Raw genomic sequence first — 18,601 nt, forward strand, 5'->3', positions numbered from 1 at the left:
TTTTCACTGAAACTGTTACAAAAGTTCATGTTTTCATTGGGTTTATTACAGTTAAATTGCTTGTTAAAAGTACAGTCAGCCTGCAATGCGCTACTTGATTATACATTTTAAACAAAGATGCTACTGAAAAAAGAACATCGTAAATACAGAATGTCAGACTGCACTTAGAAAAGCAGCTCACTCGTTGTGAGGAAGCAGCTGGCCTCATGAGATAATCTGGTCAATGTATGGAGAGACAAGGTAACACCCATACCAAGAGCTCTGTATAACAAGGGAGGGAGGGAGGCATGAAAGAAGCAGCTACTCAGAAAGTACCACCTGAATGCACTTCTGGAGTTTGCTAGAAGGCATGAGACTGGATGCAGGTCACAAGGGAACTTGCTTCAACCAGCTACAAAACTTCAGCTTGGTAGGACTTCAATTTTCAGTAAGACAATGATTCCAAGCACTGGGCCAAAGCAACATTGGAGTGGATCAAGGACAAAAAGGTCAGTGTCCTAAAGTGACCTCATGACCTCAATCCCAATCTGCAGCACTATTTGAAAATTGCAGTCCATCTGCATTATACACTGATCAGCCATAATATTATGACCACCTGCCTAATATTGTGTAGATCTCAGTTTTGCCGCCAAAACAGCCCTGACCTGTCAAGGCATGGACTCCTCTAGACTTTTGGAGGTGCGCTGTGGTATCTGGCACCAACACGTCAGCAGCAGATGAAAAGGGTGCACATGGTCTGCAACAATGCTCAGGTAGGTGGTACGTGTCAAAGTAACATCCACAAGAATGGCAGGACCCAAGGTTTCCCAGTAGAACATTGCCCAAAGCATCACACTGCCACCGCCGGCTTGCCTCCTTCCAATAGTGCATCCTGGTGCCATGTGTTCCAGGTAAGCAACGCACACGCCCCCCGCCATCCACGTGATGTAAAAGGAAACATGATTCACCGGACCAGGACACCTTCCACTGCTCTGTGTTCCACTTCTGATGCTCACGTGCCCATTGTAGGCCCTTTCGGCAGTGGTCACAACATGGGCACCCTGACTGGTCTGCGGCTATACAGCCCCATACGCAACAAACTGCGATGCACTGTGTTCTGACACCTTTCTATCAGTACAAGCATTCACTTTTTCAACTTTGTGGACAATGTTCACTTGCTGCCTAATATCCGACCCACTGACAGGTGCCATAATAACTCGATTATCAGTGTTATTCACGTCACCTGTCAGTGGTCATGATGTGATGGCTGATCGGTGTATAACCACGCAAAACCTCCTGGTGGAGATCTGCTAATGGGTGAAAAATCACTTTGAATCTGTGTGCACAGCTGGAACACATACCCCAAAGTACTATTTACAGTTATTGCAGCAAAATGTACCTCTACCAAATGTCAATGCATGTCGTTTGAACATTTCCACAGGCTCTTTCAGTTTGTCCCAACAAAGCCTCTCACCTTACAATAACGGAGTTTTAAAATATTGAGCGTAACATTTGAAAATCAATGAGAATTGGTCAGGTGTTTAAATACTTTTGCACAGCATTAAGTGCTATAAGAATGATTTCCTAAGTATAAAAGCGATACGAACTAGTTATTGTTATTTAAGATTTTTCCATGTCATCTCAAGGCTCACCTGGCAGCTCTCTGAGGCCCCCTCGGACCCCCTGTTGAAGATTGCTGTGGTTGAGGAAACATCGCCATCTACTGACCAAAATGAAAAGTGTCCAATAGAAGAACCACAGCAGCACATCAGTAACCACCAGTGTAATAAGTCAAAAGGTCCTCATATTGATGGTACACATAAGTGGGGCTGAAGATTGTGAGCATTCTGGAGAGAAACTGCCCTAAGGGGAATTGTGGATGAGTTAAATGAAGTTATTGATTGAAGTTTTGGCTGATGTCATGTTAATGCTGATATGGCTAAAATGCACAGGGCTATAATAATACATGGGATACTTCAAAATGAACCAAGGGCACTATACAGAAAATAGTATAACATCATTAAACAACATTATAATTCAGAACCATTACAATCAGCTGTTTCCTCAGCCTTATTTGGTTCTGATGGTCCCCAGGTCAATGTTTTAGACCATTCTAGAAGACAGATTAAAATCAAATGGATGTACTCTCAAATAGTACACAAATATTTCATAAAATTCTTTATTCATAAACTTGATGCAAGTTTACAAATCACTATACATGGTCAAAATTACCCTTCCAATGAAAAAAATAAAAATAAAACCAAAGCATGCTAACAGTGCATGACTTTATAATCCGCCCACCACAAAATGAGGCTATAAAAAGGAACCCATAATTAGTTTCAGGTCTTAAACCAAAATGTCCCAAAGTACTAGGTTGTTAGTCAGACAACTTGGTTTGGATCTGTGTAAAATAAGCTGTAATTCACTGCACAATTGACATTAAATTACAGACATTGGGCCTTAAACAGAAAAGGCCCATTTGATGACGGTGTTCAAAACCGTAAAGTCATGGTCTTGCTCCGGGGTAGAAAGAATAGTACATAATTTGTTTTCCTATTTAATTTGAGAAAAATACATTTGGGAGTGTATATTTTAAACAGCACAGTGTTGGAGTGTTATCCTTTAGAAACACACTAGATATGGGCTTTACAAAGGAACCTCTACCAACCTGCGTGAACAAAATGAAATGATCCAACCCAACAAACCTGTACTGTCTTGTCTACACCCTAGTCATTACAGAGTGAAGGTTGTCCACAACTAACACAAGAGTTACGGGATGAAAAGATTTCCTGGATTACAACTACCCTGCCTGTTTAATAAAGCCATTTTACGGCTATATTCATAGTTTAAAACTTTGTACATTAAATGTTAAATGTCAGAGCTGTTACCCAAAGCCATTGTTACCGAAGACGCACTTGAAAACATTTAATGGCTGACTCAAACCACTCAGAAAACAGCAAAGTGCCTTGTAGGATTATTTTGTCTCCTTCCTGGTGACTTTATGTACAAATCTTAACTATACACAATGGAGGATTATTTCTGGGCCACGGTCGGTAACTTCCAAGTTGCCATATTTTGCCAAATTTGCAATTTTTAAAACGGTAATAACGTGACAAATTAAAATGGAGTTGACTGCATTACAAGATGAAGATGCTACATAAACCCACAGGCATACATTTAAGACATACTGAAATACATTTAATGTTCAAACTAATAGAGAACTACTATGGTGTTGCTTTAAAATATCTTAATATACATGATTATGAGCTACATGCAGTTAAGGATGTGCCCAATCTGTGATTTGAAGCATAAAACACTGCATCTATATTTGCAGCCATAGACCATCACCTCTTGATTTCTAATATCATGGTTCAGATTTGACCAGTGAGAGCTGAAGGCCTACTGAGGAAATGCTTGTGTATACACTTTCAAAATGGGGTTGGTTCAGATCAGAATGGCAGACTGTCAATCCTACACCCGCCTATTACTCTCTTTGAATTGGTAAATACATCAAATACATTATTGGAATATGTTTTTGTACTTCCCAATGAGTGGAATGGACATCAGTTGCCAGTGTATTCACTAGAGTGAGATGCTATAGTAGCCTTGTGAATATGCATAGACCCTTAGGAATTTCAAGAGACACTTCGATATATAATATATTTGGTCTCAAAGTTACTGGGATATCACATGCTCCACATACTTGATTACCCAAAACCATCTGAGTATGACAAAATGTATTAGATCAAACAAACCTCAGGTATCAAAGTATGTATTCATTTAGATCCTAGTAATACATGATTTGCTTAACAAGGGCAGTGAGACGGGTTTCTGAGAATGGCACAGCTTTTGTTTCCATCCTGTCCATGCCAGCACATGGTGTAACATGGCACTATGCGACATCATCAATCCACTTCGCCAACCACTAGTCTTAATAACTAGCTAGAGATATTCAGGCAGGTGAAACATAGAAAGTGTCCAACAGCCAAAACTTCAAAGCAATGGTCACTGTAACCTATGAGTAGAAACCAACTGGGAAGTACACGAGTAATCAATGGAAGAAAATGTTCTGTATTTTGTGACGTTTCCCTTGTAAAGCCGTGTCTGCAGCATATATTCCTGAATTTGCATCTCCAGTGACACAGGAGGAGAGGGAGGTTCTATCTGGGATGGGGGGGGGGGGGGCATAGGGGAAAGTAACATCCATGTCATCATACATATCCATGTGTAGCAGTCATATTTTGAAGTATTCATATTTTGGAGCATTTGGTAAGCATTAACAAATTTTGTTGCTAACAGTCCTCTAAATTAAGCTTGGTCAATAAGTATTTTGCAGCCATTTTGGAAATTGCGATGCATTTGGGTATGCAGGAGGCTGGTATAACAAAAAAACAGGGTATATGGAACTTATGTTATATGCCCGTTATTGCACAGATTCACATGAGGAACACTTCTGGATGTCATGTTAAGAGTTTTGGGCTAACCTACAGCATTGAACTATAAAGCAGAATATTTACGAGGAACAAGACTGTTCCTATGCTGTTTTTGGGGATGACAGAATGCTAACAACGTGGATAACACCCACACAAAACACCCTTTAAGATATCCACAATAACACAACACAGTATTCTGCATATCGTTCAAATCGTATCGAAAACTGGGCATGAGCCAGGTACGGTACTGCTGAGAATGGTTGGGCGTTACAGACCATAAAGCTCCTCCCATTGCAGGTGCCCTAGGTCGTATGGAGGTCAGGTCATAGGTTATTAATCAAATACAAAACAAGGTACCAGAAGGGGAGGGCAACTTCTTCCGAAACTAAGAAGTGTTCCTCTTGAGTGATCTGTAGTCTAATCCACTGCAGCCATGCGCTGTGTGGACACACTGACTGATATTTAGCAGGGGTCGGCACTGTATAGGGGTTTAAAATGACTGAAACGCTAACGGAGTTGGCCACGGGGGTTTTCGGTCAGTGGATCTGGAATGCCAAAACAGGACCACTGAGGTGTTGCTGGAATGGTGAGTAAATTTTTTACATATGATGAAACCACAAAGGTATTTAAATTCATACAGAAAAACCAAAAAAATTAAAGCACAGTAGTAGTCTTATTTTGTTTTTTTTTACATAAAAACATGGTTTAAGGATGTTCCTTTTTTAGTTCTGCTGGAGTATCAATGAAGCAAATGTGTTGTTATTCTAGATTTCGGAAAAAAATCTTGAGATGTCCCTGCTATAGCCAGGGGTATACTAATGCAGTCTCAACAAATTCCCAAAACTCACACAGATTTATATTAAAAACCATTCATCAGAAATACAACTTTACAAGTTTTACATGTGGCATTAAATTCAACTACATTACAGTGATTAAATCCAACTTGCCTTTGCTAAAGCCTGGTCATATTTCAGAATGCTGATGAGAGAAGCCAAACACTCCGAAAGCAGCCTGAGAGGAGATTGGGGGTTGGTGGTGTTGGAGGTGGCCTCCAACTCTTGTGCTCAACAGGATATCCTCCATTAAGCTGTCCCAGTCCCACCCTGGTGAGGAGTCTCTACAGCCCGGTATCTCTCAGTCCAAGGCCTTTGGCTTTTGCAAACCAGGCGTGTTGAGGGACACTAGCCTCAGGAGGAGATTATGCCAGGAGGAATCTTGGCATTATACAGAAACAAGCATAGACATGTCAGAGGCTGTCCGTGGGGAGTGGTGGAGCGTCTACCTCCACCAGTGTTGAACTGTCCATCCCTGCCTCCGCTGTGCCACAGGAAACGCCGTTCTGTTCCTGTCTGTGGCCAAAGGATCTCAGTCCCAGTCTAGCGACACACCCAGGAATTAAGCTAGCCTGCTAGCATATGGCTAGTTCATTTCAGGCTAGAAGAAAACGTGGCCAGCTATCACGCCAGCAACTGAAATGTCTGTTTTTTATTATCGCATGGCAACATATTTGACCAGGGCTAGAAACATTGTCAGTGTACTACCATGACTGGCCACTTCTGACACCACCAGACAAAGGCAGCCTCAGTTGCTAGCAAAAGCCATGCCTCAACCTTAACCCCAAATCACAGGGACTAAATAACCTCTTCACTTGCCAACTGTAAGTAAGAGAGTTGCACAAAATCCATTCAATGTTTAAGGAATTACAGGCGATATTATAACAAAGGAAAAAAACCAAGGGAGCTATGTCTTAATAGTGAGAGGGCAGGGGATCCCCTATTAAGCATTGGATGAGGTCGTTGATCAGTTAGGGGGTTTTACCCATTGGTTGGTTCTTATGGTCACAGAATGAGTGGAACTGGTTGGGTGTTAAACTCCCAATGAAAACAATTCCAGTTAGAGGGGTAAAGAAAAGCTTGGGGGGGTCCCTAAGAGACGTGGTCCCTGTGCAGACAAGGAGAGGCTGCTCTTACCCATCCTCCTTAGGGGGGGTGTACCAACCTAGGACCAGACAAGAAAATGTAGTCAGACAAACACTCCACTTTTGTCCTGTCAAATATTAGCAAGTATTTGATCTCCATCCAATTATTTGCAAACCTGACATGAAAGTATATTTATACTTGATAGTAATTCATATTTCCAGAACCTGACTGCTATACTTATGGAGGAATGTAATCTCAGTACACAAGGTCAAATATGACACAGTTGCATAAAGGGACATGGTAACTCACCATTCTTCTCATGGATCTGAACCAGAGATTTGTACGATTGCTGTGCTCTGGCGAGATTGTATTGGTTCTGAAACAAAAACACACTCCATTCATTCACTGCTGATGTAAAACATGAACAGTTTGGGGCATTTTAATAATTCATTAATATTGGGAAGACAATGGCCAAAAACCACATCATAACTTAGAAGTACATTTGAACTAAGCAGAATCCGGCTGCGTACTACCTTCCCTCTGGGAATAGTTTTGCCATACCAGCTTAATGCTACATTGTCTAAACCACAGGTAGTAATTAATCACAACTTTACAAGTCACTGGTAGGGAAACACTAAGGTGGCGTGAGCTGGGCTATTCTTAAGTGGTTGTCCCTGACACTGTAGTTCACCTGTAACTATCCCAGCCTTGTTGGTCAGCCAAACATTTTACTGGGTGCCCAGAGACAGATTAGTCTGCAGACTGAGTGAATGTGTGTGAAGTGACAGCATGAAGTGGACTCTGATTCTGAAGATCCTGCATTAGGAGATCAGCATCATCACTGTCCCAGGGGGCAAAACAAAACATCATCCTGTTTAAATTAAGTGCTGTGGGCTTTAGTTGGCCACAGAGCAGGGAGCTCAACCCTCTATCTATATAAGAACAGGGTCAAACAGACCACCCTTTTTATTGAGAGTATTTTCAGATATAGAAAGGCCTATCACACCCATTGGGAAGTAATAAATTGTGAAATTGTATTGATGTCTTTTTACTTAAGTATGAGACTTCTGCAAATTCCACATCCATATTAAACCTCTGCTCCCCTGGACAAACAAAGCTCACCTTATTGGCTCCAAACTGGACTCTGGCTTTGCCTTTGACTAAAGTGGCATTGATCTGCATGATGACAGACTCTATGGAATAGGCACTGCTCCAGCCCTGCAAACAAGAGGCAATGTGTCAGTGACAGGCATTTACCCTTCCTGTTAAACAAACACACATGTTTTGAACTGACATTCAGGTGGGTAAAACCTACCTGTTTTGTGAGGAGTTCCATGCACAGGGCACCCCCACCCAGAACATAACTTTGAAAGAAAGCAAGTGACAGGAAATATTAAGAGTACGAAGATAGAAAACAAAAAAGCTTCTGACATTCAGCGGTTTACAGTAAATGTCCGGAGACTACTACTCCTTTATAGTTCCACAAGGAGAGCAACGTGGACACAGTAACAACACAGCAGAAAAACAAAACCATCCAACCGAACTACTCACCCTCCAGACAGCACGGGGGAAACCACGCGCACAAATGGAGGATCAAAGGGGAAATTATCCTGCAGGTGGTGGGTGGAAGGGGGGGGGGGGCACATTTAAACTTCCACAAATGATGGATAAGAAATTCTTTGCTTTCTACCATCATCATATGTACTTACTTTATATGAAAAGTTGAGCAGAATGTAATCCATTCCCTCCTTTTCCTTTAAAACCTGCAGGTCGCTGTGTAAGGGACTGTCTGGATCTACCCTGTCAACCAAAAAGTGGCCATCCAATACATTGTTAAATGCTAAAATGATACAGTATATTCACCTCTTATGGGAATTAGTCCTGGAGCAGAAACACAGTGGTGAGCACTGTTAATCTGCGAGGCATTATATCCCTGAGGTCAAAGCCTTAGAAGACTCATGTGAATTCATGCTCTTCCAGACTTCACCAGACTTTAGTCCACACCCCCACAATTCAGTTACTTACGTCCTCAGCTTGACATGCCATTCATACAGGCTGTCATTGACCAGCTCCACTGAATAGATACCTGGAAGAAAGTGTCATCTGATAAGTGAGCCTGCTGAATCAAAAGCAAACAATAGAGGTTTGTAATCTGGGAACGGTGCGGCTCCGCTACAGTGAAGGACTTACCGGTCTTATAACTCTGGGACCGGTAGATCTCCCGGAGCTCCTTCATGAGGCGGTCGGAGGCCTGCACTGAACCCGACACGGCGCCCTGCAACACACAGCACGCAGGGTAATACACTGACGCCCACGTCTACAGCACATTCAATAGACTGGGGATAATAAGGAGAGAGATTGTCAGGATGATGAAGGGTAAGGCAGAGAAAACCAACTGCTCAAAGGGCCCAAACAGCCTGTTCTGGAAGATTTTTTTGGCCCCAGAATAAAGAAGACTGCAGAGTAGTAAACTTGAGCAGGCGATTAATAAGCCTCTGTTTATACAGTTGAGGGACTGAGTTAACAGGCCTCTGTTTATACAGTTGAGGAACTGAGTTTACAGGCCTCTGTTAATGTGTGATGACCTACGAATGACCTGGGTTCAGGGCTTTTCACTATTCAGTGAAGATGCAAGGTTGTTTGTTGCCTATCTGTTCTTTGAAGATGCAAGTATGCAGCCTGACTGTCTTGAAGGGATAATTGACAAGGGACACTTACTGCCCTGGGAAGGGGAGTGGCTCCCTGGAAACGGAGGGACTTCTAGTGAACAAGTAACCAGTAACATCTGATTGTGATGGTTGCATTCTTTATATATTTGCTTTTGCCTCATCACACCACTATTCATTTCCCACTTACATTATACATAGTACTTGTACATTTTCTGCCCTCTTCTATTTGCACTTCTGGTTAGTTGCTAACTGCATTTCATTGTACTGTATTCATACTGTTCAATGACAATAAAATGTAATCTATTCTAATATGCTGAATTAATAAAGGTAACATTTTGGAATTCAGACTTCTCTTATTAATTTATATAAATTTCCACAACAAAACATTTTATCCAATAAAACATGGCAAAATAGAAATATGAGCTGGTGTTTCTTAATTGATAAAGCAATGTCCAGCTGTGTATCTTGGTATATCCCCTTAAGGAGCCCCTACTCTAGGACGTGCAGCTACACTCCTGGTGAGGCAGGGGGCTGGACTGAGTTGTCTTATTTACCAGGAGATTTATACATTTAAACACGAAACCAGACAAGCCCAGTTCAGCCGGCCCCCAATGGAAAGTGAAAATCGAAATTCGAACCCGGATCACCCTCGTGAAAGGCTGAGTCATTAACCACTACATCACAGAGCTGTGCATTTGTTGGGTGTCAGTACAGCCTCTCGTCTATAATGACACCTGGCATCTGTATATCCCGAACAAATCCTCTTTTGCCACTGGCCGTTTTAATAGTTAATTGGCCATTCATGAATGACATTGACACAGTTAAACTGACTAACGTTTCTTACTAAGTTTACCTCCACCACAAAAAGCGTCTATCTTCTTTCATGGCAAAACCACATACTTTTTTCTTTCATTCGTGAATGACATTAATTCAATAACTATCAATAAAGGCGACGATAACTAACCATTTCATCAAGTAAAAAGACAAGAGAATCGTGGAATCTACCCAGAAATGTCATTGTTCTCAGTAGATTCGAACTTAGTGCCTCTCATGTGGAAGACCGGTCTTTAACAACTACGCCACGGCATTACACTTTTCAGCAATCGCTAGACTCCACTGAGGATTGTGTTACACTGACTAACGTTGCTTATAAACTTTATCTCCACCATAGTGTGTATGTATTGCTTTTGCCACTGGCTGTTTTAACAGCGTATTAGCCAGTAATAGGCTTACTAATATCTACTAACTTCCTAGGAATAATTCTAAGAATTGAGCGATTGCTAGCAAGATCGAAGATGACCTTTTCCATGCCAGAAATGGTCGCAATATAACCGTATACGGTTTAATTTAAGGCTTACTATAACGTAACTAATGTATGTTGTAGACAGCAAACGTATTTGTCTATCCTGACCCAAAACGCATGCACGGATGCATACTTCAAAAATCCACCAGAAACAGTTGCAATATAACCGTAAACAGTTATTACAGGCTTACCATAATGTAGATACTAATGGTTTTAGCCAGCGTAGTTTTCATCTACACAGAATAATTCATAGGTCACACCGCATCCCCTGCGACGAAATACGAACTCGGGACCTATCGTTCACAAGCCCGCTTCTCTAACCACTACGCTATTTAGCAAGGTGTATTCAGTCACTCGGCTTGACTGTATCTTGTGTTCCACTTATGATCTATTGATGTACTACTGTACTCATTGTCATCGGCGTCCTTGTAACAGGACCACGCCTACAACTGCAAGGAATACTCAACCACTGCTGCTAATGCCAGCTCTAGTTCTAGTCTGACTAGTATCTAATGAGGCTGGTCGTAGAAGCATGGCTCTGGCGCCTGTGGCCATGAAAAACCCATAAGAGGAGTAGAGGGACCGGCAACAACTAAGCACTTGAAGCCCCTGGAGAAGTGGAGATGAGGATTAAGTCTAGCTGTAGACGATGATAAGGATGTAAGCAGAATCAGCTCCATGCCCCAGAGACCCTCTCTAAACCCCTCTTCCAGCAGCTCTGCCAAACAACAAAGCGTACAGAAACGTCATGAAACCATAGTGCAAACTGGTCTGCCTTGGGACCACACAGACAAGTTCAGTGTTTCACTTAGAACAGCAGTCTAGTGATATTGTATATAACTGCAGCAATTAAAAAAAGTGTTGGTAAATCTTTGTTTAAATGTTACATAATATGATTTCGAAAAAGTAACAATCAAGGTCTTCTATGCAATCAATGTTGATTATGTGTCCTTGTTTGAAATTGGAACCCTAAACAGCATAACCTGGATGCACTGCATGGTGACTAAAACAAACAGCGAACAAATGGCAAATGTATCAATGCAAAACCACCTGAGAAGTTGGTTGGATGCATGAACATTTGACTCCATCCCAATATGACAAGGGGTCCAGTAAACAGTTGGATGGATGCATGCACATTGATTCTATTGTCCCAGTATGACTTCCCTATTGACCCCCCCCCCCCCCAAAATGTATGAAAAGTCACCTTACCGAATGAGCACTTACGTTCAAGTGGTCCTGTCTCTGGTTCTTACGGATCTTCTCCAGAATGGCCAGGTTCTCCTTCTCAATGCCGTCATCTTCAGACTTCTTCCCATCCACTGGCTCTTCCTCTTTCATCTCATAGTGGTCCAGGTCTTCTATGTCCTGCTGGTACAATGACAAAACAGACTAAGAAGTTGTTTTCCTCATGGATATGAGAAAAACAGTACAAACAACACTGTATGAAATACAACATCTAAACGTTTGTGACTGACAATGTGACTAGTTTGTTAATGTCAACCTCAGCATGGTTCAGCTAATATCTGTAGCGTAAGGCACTGTAAATGAAATGTAAGAAAAAGGATTAGGACCTCTCCCATTTCTTCTTCTTCCTCTTCCTCAGAAGTGACCTCGTCTGTGACCCCATGCTAAAGAAACAACAGATAAGATCAGGGTCATTGCTAACATCACACACTCAGATACATTTAGACTTGGCCAATCGTTTAGCCCTGCATCTGGGTAGCATAGAAACACCCCGTAGATCCATTGATATTTGAAGAAAAGTTCTAAAATTAGAACTAACCCTATTTAGTTGACTGAACTATGATGTTGAGCGGTCTCCAAAATAATTCATAGAAAAATAACTTTCATTAAAAGATGTCAAGCCTGTTTTCACGGTTTGAGCCTTGGAATAGTTAATGCCTACAGCTATTCACTTTCAACCTAAACCAGTGCTCGTTTTTCAGTGATATAATCAATGTTATAGATGAGTCTGTTTCATCCGATTGTTATTGCTTTTGTATAAAAAAAATGAAAAAGCCCTGCAGTTTGCTTTCTGTGCTACATTAATGTACACTGCCATTCTCCGGCACAGTGAAAACAAATCTAGTTTTACTGTGATGTCGTCACCATCAACGATGGGTGTCAATCATAACTGATGTTTCATGCATCCGTTTAAACTACCAGCCCATAAGGGTCCAAATCAGAGTAGGCATTACAACAATGTCAGCTTATTAACAAGCTGCTGTATTTTGGGGTTAGTCTAATGGGTAACACAGCATGAACCCCTACCCAAGTCAACACTACTGTCATCCCTTTAACTCTCACTATATGACACAAATAAAACATATGCTATTGGATGATTGAACGGACTATAAATGCACTTTATCAAGCTTAGTAATGAGTGTTATTTGTCTACCTTTAACTCCCCCTTCACCCATCTTAAATGTCTTTCCAACACTTCTATATCTTCAGTAATAGATTCAACAGAATTGGGACAGATGTATAAAAATACAGACCTACTCTGGTGCTACAGCAGTATGTGGAGGGGTACTTAATTGCCTTCGAAGACACACCCCTTGTCTGTTGTCAATTTCAGAAAGAGGCAAAGTTTGCCCATTCTTTTTTATGCCCCAAGTCACCCTTTAAGTTCTTCACATTGGTTTTTAAACCTTTCCATTAACAAAATATCTTCAATTATTTTGGTCCTTTTGACAAAAAAAATGAAAGGGATTAGGCCCAAATCTTACATTAGGTGGATAAAAGAACATGGTCTTGAAGAGAAGAAAAAATCCACAGATTGAGAGCACATTACCTTCCGGTCTTGTCCTACCGGGCCGGCGGGTAGGGGCTGGTCCAGCATCTCCACATCAGGGTGCTGGGGCAGGTTGTAGAGCCGACACAGGTCACAGATGAGCCGCTTCAGCTGTTGCAGGAGCTGGGAGGGATAGAGGAGCAACACCAGCTAGAGAGTTACAGAGAACAGTCAGGCAAGGAGCAGATGAGCAGCAACAGATAATAGGACACAAACATGTTCCAGCCGCTTTCACCGCAGAATGCACGCAAAGATACAACATGAAAGGTACAGTGTCACTTCTCTGTCATGTGACACAACCAGTTATGAAGAGGCTACAGCTGGGACACAAACTGAAAATGAATGTAGCTACCAACAGAAAGTAGATAAACCACATTCAGAAAGCCGCTTTGCACGACAGCCATGACCTCCAAATGAATCTCAATATTCACATGAAAAGGTTCTTTAGCTTTGGAATTCCCTGAAAAACACTTGTATTGCTTAAGTTCCTAATAACCATAGAGCAACATTTGGTCATAGTTGACTTCAAAACATTGATAAACATGTCAGATAAGAGCTTGGACTAAGGCCAGAGGAGACAGGCCGAGAATCGGTCCTGCAGCAGAGTGGAGTGCAGTCCTGAACTAAATCAGTCATCTCACACCAGGATGAAATTGCCTAGTAGTCAGTTCACTCTCTAATAACCCAACAACAAAACATATGTGGAATTACACCTTGGTAGAAATGTGATGACAACTTGCTTATTTGGTATTGCATAAACATGAAGGTTTTAATCACTACTGTCATATAGATAGATTCATTGCCTTATTGACATTTGCTATACGCTAAACAACATCTTAAATTGTAGGCTAATCTTCATCTCAAAGATATCATTGAAAAATACAGTCACAATTCAGTTTACATATTTCAAGCTTTCTTCCAAAGCATTTCTATAGCAGATCAAAGGGCTGAAAGGGGGAGTCAAAAGATGATTTAACACCACAATTATCTGGCTGCTTTTGATGGAGCTTGGCTCAGCAGGCCAGATCTGTGTGATCACAATACACAGAGGATCCCCTGCTGAGGTACAGCTTGGCCCATTCATTCTCTAACCTGGCAGTAGGCTAGCGGGGGCAATGCAGGGCACCCTATTTTTTCACATTCAACTCACATCCCGGACCCCTTTACCAATAGCATTAACCAGGCCATAATAAAACTACAACGCCAAATAGACAGAAGTTACTAAAACATTAAACAGGGATGTGGGGGGGGGGGGGGTGTATGGCACAGAGAGAGAGAGAGAGAGCGAGAGAGAGCGAGAGAGAGCGAGAAGGAGGGAGAGGTCCAGAAGAAGCTGAAGCACTCTGAAGAACACATGAAACTCCTGCAATCTGGCATGAATGGTCACAAATCATAAATGAACTGAATAGTTATACTGGTGGCTGCTACATCAAATGATCCAGTGACACTCCATCTGTGCACTACTGGTCCACAATGGATAAATAGAACACAGGGCTTGACTGAAGTGGAGGAACATTTGACCTATAGGTCATTAAGTCCTAGAGAAACCCGAAGTGGGTTTTTAAATTTACTGCCTCCATCATTCTGAATCACCAGGGCCTGAAGTCTATAAAGGAATGGCAACATAAATGCCTTCTAAAATGACCATTTATAACTGGAAGGGCAATGGCAAACAGCCTCTTCCATGTCTTGAATTCACACAAAGAACATCAGCAGTCAATGTTCATCGGTTGCCATTTTCTTCAATAGCCAAAGTGCCTTATCCTGCCTACTTCTACAACCAATCTTCGAAAGACCAACGTGGACATTTTGTTTTTCCATGCATTATTTCAGAATAGAAAAGGTAACATTGTGGGTAAAAAATAAAGGTTAGCAGGGAAAAGTATGTTCATGGTCTCATTTCAGCAGTGCTTTAAAACATTGCCCTGGCCCATTTCATAGTGTCGGTTGTAACAGTACCAGCTTGCATCAGATGTCTTTTTAGGCCTAGCTGTCATTAGCAGTACAACCAGTTTATTAACCTAAATGAACTAGATGCCTTTCATATCTTCTATAGAGCACTAACTTGGCTGAAAGCAAGGAGAGAAAACTCCACAATCCAGTCGTAGTCAGTGAAGTAACCATCTCATGATGAATGCGCTACATACTTTCAAACTAATCAGGAAGTAGCACCTAATGAAATAAGCTACATGTTCATGAGAAGCTCTCCACCAACCACTGTTTTTAGGCCTAGTCAGTACCGGGGGACTGAGATCTTACCAGGGTGCTGCCTTTTCTGACCTCCTCCAGACGCTCCAACACTTGTGTCAGACTTGGGTCATCAGACTCCACGAACCAGATTGGAGGTGTGGAGGGATAAGACTCCTGTAATGCACAGGGTTCAAGTGCAATGAAAGACATAAAGACAGTCACAGTTATGAGCCGGAGAAATACGACAACATTGTTTGAAACAATAACATTGAAAAGAAACGGAACATGTGTTGGGTGATGGTAGCCATTACACAAGCCTTATTTAAACTCATTAGCACAAGTAATGATACTGAATCAAATCAGTATGCTTGTGAAACAATTGCAAGTGAATCAGACGATACAAACTAGCAGTATTCACCCAAAACAAATTAACTAGAACTGAGCAATCCCATTTGTATTGTAATTGATTAACAAGTCACTTTAAGAACACATGAAATTGATTACATGTATTTTGTAGTCACATTGCTATTATTTTGTTGCTCTCATTTATTATGGTTTGCACTGACTGCAGTATTGATGTAATAAAGAACTTGAACAACTGAGCTGGCAGACCACAAAGTGATACTTTCGCTTTTCAATCCTGCTGCCAGCAAGCTATTATTTCCTGATAACCTGAATATCTCTGAACCAGAACCTGAGCACAGAGGAGAGGATTTTAATGACCAGTTCTCTTCTTGCAACCAGGATCCTTCAATTGAAATTACCTTTATTAGCCAGTTCTGCAGTTTAGTTACATGGAGGAGAGGGGAATAATATGCCAGTTGGAAGCTGAGGATGATTAGCCATGATGATTTGAGGGCCAAATGGGACATGCAGCCAGGACACCCTTGTACTTACAGTAAAGGCCCTGGGATCTATAGTGACAAGAGAGTCAGGACATTTAACATCCCATCTGAAATCTGGCACCCTATGCAGGGCAATGTCATCTTCCCCCTCTGAGGCATAGGGATCTGATCTTAAGACCCGAGGGAAGCTAGCCAATAACATATCTAGCAGCATATGTTCTGCCATCCAAGGACTGACCCTGCTTAGCTTCAAGAGGAAGCCAGATTATTATTTATTTTTTACTATGCTCCAATTGGTAGGCTATATGGCAGTTTACAATAAAGTCACAAAATTTTCCAAACAATAGTAAAACCTATAGCTTCCAAGTTGTGCATGGTATACATTAGTGGAATTATTGGAGTTGAGAAGGTGGTCAAAAAAAAGATAAGCCTAATTTTCTACCGTAGATAGTTTTGCAACAAGATCAGCTAACTGTCGTTAAAATTTCTGTAATAAACGTAGTTAATTCAAATGAAGAGCAATAGAAGGATATAGTGGGTTCAAAACACAAAATAAATCCCCTCGCAACTATCAGTGAAATCTGATGGCAAGATCAGGATCCAGCACGTGATTTTATTGCGTTGATCATGGCCATGAAGTCACACAAGCATGCAATTACTGTACAACACACAAAACATTAGCTAGCTAACATTGACAATAAAACAAACTTTTCCTCTCAACTGACATTAGCAAATGCGGAAGTGTAGCCAACTACGCTACCCATTTTCATCAGTGACGCAGAGACCATGCCTATCCTAGCATAATCGTTTTCAGAATAACATTAGTGTCATATATGGCTAAACAGACATATTAGGGTATCCTTGTTTAGGTAGCGGTCTAAGTAATTTACTAGTTAGTGTTGTCAACGTGTTTGAGAAGTAGCTACAGTTTGTTGTTCCACCGCACCAGCGAACATGGAAACATTACAAGAAAGAGTGACAACATTGCACTGTTATCTAATACTACCGTAGTGTCAGTTCTGCCGCATCATAGAAGATACCAGCTACCAAACATATATAGCTAGGTACAGTACAGTACCTGGTCAGGCTAACTTCAGTAGAAATCTAGCTAACTGATGGTCCACCCGACTGTCTTTGCTCCACCAGCTAAAATAGAAAAGCATGTTCCGAGCAATTCTCCCGTTCGGTTCTAAACTACGAGTTGTTAGCTACAGTACAGTAGTAGCCAACCAGCTACATCGCCTTGTTTAACTGCTTACCGTAATGTTGCAATGGATAATCAACAGTTTTTCTCCCGTGACGTTAAATTGACAGCTTAGCTCATCAGGTTTCCAGTCAATGATTCTGAAGCGTTCGTGGTTTGGATCAAAAATGGACTCCAGAAACTTCAGTTCGGCCTTCAGCCCCGAAACCGACATCTTCCACGCATCTCCGGCTGAGTCGCTGGGGAGGGTGGTGTCGGGACTTGCCAACAACTGCAGTCACGCAGTCGAATCCAACTCAAGCCGAGCAAGTGGCAACAAAGGGAAGATACGAAGTATCGCAAAAACAACGCTGTCTGAATGTCACTGCGCCTTCAAAGCAGGGTAACTTAGCTAGCTAATAAGTAAGCTATGGAAAACAGCTAGCTAGCTAGCTAATGTTAGCGCCACCACTAGCTCAATAACAACGCCTTGATTGCTCGTTCGTTGTCTTCAGTCTATTGTTGTTTCCGTCTATAGCTTTTCTAAAATGACAAATTCAAGAGCATGGATTGTGGTTTAGTTGCGATCTTACAATTCCTTCAATTCGTTGATTAGATATATTTTTTCCTCCGGCCAATAAGCAGATGATGCCCGCAGAATTTAAACCCGACTCGGGCACTGACTACGTCGTTGATCCCCGGCGTTCAATGGTGGTTTCTCTTCTGGGGTTTAAAGATGGCGTTTCCCGAACCCTCACAATTCAGCGCGTGCTCAGTTTATATTATATACATATAACTATTATAGGCATACTACATACATATATATCTGACATATATACACAGACACATGCATACATATATATCTGATGTGTGTGTGTGTGTGTGTGTGTATATATGGGTGATATATCACCCATTCTTCAGAATTGGGACAACATTTTTTTAAATTTTATGTTTTACTCTTCATTATGCTGGGAAAATATATTTTATAAGATCAAAGTCTTGGCTATTAAACATTGTAATCTCCCAATGATTACTTTTTCTTTATTAGCATGTTTTGCAGCTAAGGACTTGAATTTTGTCAACTCCGCCAGGCACATAAAAAGTAATTGTATAATGTAAAAATGAAGTAAATGTTTTAATGATTTTTGTTGTATTAAATAGATTATTTAATTAGCTGAATAATAATTTAAATTTTTTTATTTTTTTATTTATCCTTTTATATTTTTATTTCATACTTAGAATTTTAGTTGATAATGTAATTTGTCTTTAAGATTAATATCATATAA

At 41.2% G+C, this 18,601-nt stretch overlaps 1 protein-coding gene across 2 annotated transcripts; it reads right to left on the reverse strand.

Moving 5' to 3' along the window:
• Positions 1–2,144: 2,144 nt before the first annotated feature.
• LOC105015542 (ubiquitin-conjugating enzyme E2 Q2) lies at positions 2,145–18,069 on the reverse strand. 2 transcript variants are annotated; one of them, XM_010878793.4, is made up of 13 exons: positions 17,392–18,069; positions 15,357–15,461; positions 13,098–13,220; positions 11,875–11,931; positions 11,528–11,668; positions 8,522–8,606; positions 8,357–8,417; positions 8,041–8,131; positions 7,883–7,941; positions 7,647–7,695; positions 7,454–7,549; positions 6,641–6,707; positions 2,145–6,410 (listed from the first exon to the last, which is right to left on the reverse strand). In XM_010878793.4, exons 1-13 carry the CDS (start codon positions 17,548–17,550, stop codon positions 6,379–6,381), a joined length of 1,125 nt encoding a protein of 374 aa, XP_010877095.1. In that variant the 5' UTR covers positions 17,551–18,069; the 3' UTR covers positions 2,145–6,378. The 2 variants fall into 2 exon arrangements, with proteins under 2 accessions (XP_010877095.1, XP_010877085.1); XM_010878783.4 differs by having other exon boundaries at positions 11,513–11,668.
• Between the last annotated feature and the right edge of the window lie 532 nt (positions 18,070–18,601).

The sequence above is a fragment of the Esox lucius genome, chromosome 2 (assembly GCF_011004845.1).
Source record: "Esox lucius isolate fEsoLuc1 chromosome 2, fEsoLuc1.pri, whole genome shotgun sequence".
NCBI lineage: Eukaryota > Metazoa > Chordata > Actinopteri > Esociformes > Esocidae > Esox > Esox lucius.

Coding starts and splice junctions, on each gene's coding strand:
- LOC105015542 (XM_010878783.4), bottom strand. CDS start 17,550: ATGTCGGTTTCGGGGCTGAAGGCCGAACTGAAGTTTCTGGAGTCCATT. Junction 7,696..7,882: donor TCCCCCGTGCTGTCTGGAGG/GTGAGTAGTTCG, acceptor TTTCTTTCAAAG/TTATGTTCTGGGTGGGGGTG. Junction 7,550..7,646: donor TGGAACTCCTCACAAAACAG/GTAGGTTTTACC, acceptor TCTTGTTTGCAG/GGCTGGAGCAGTGCCTATTC.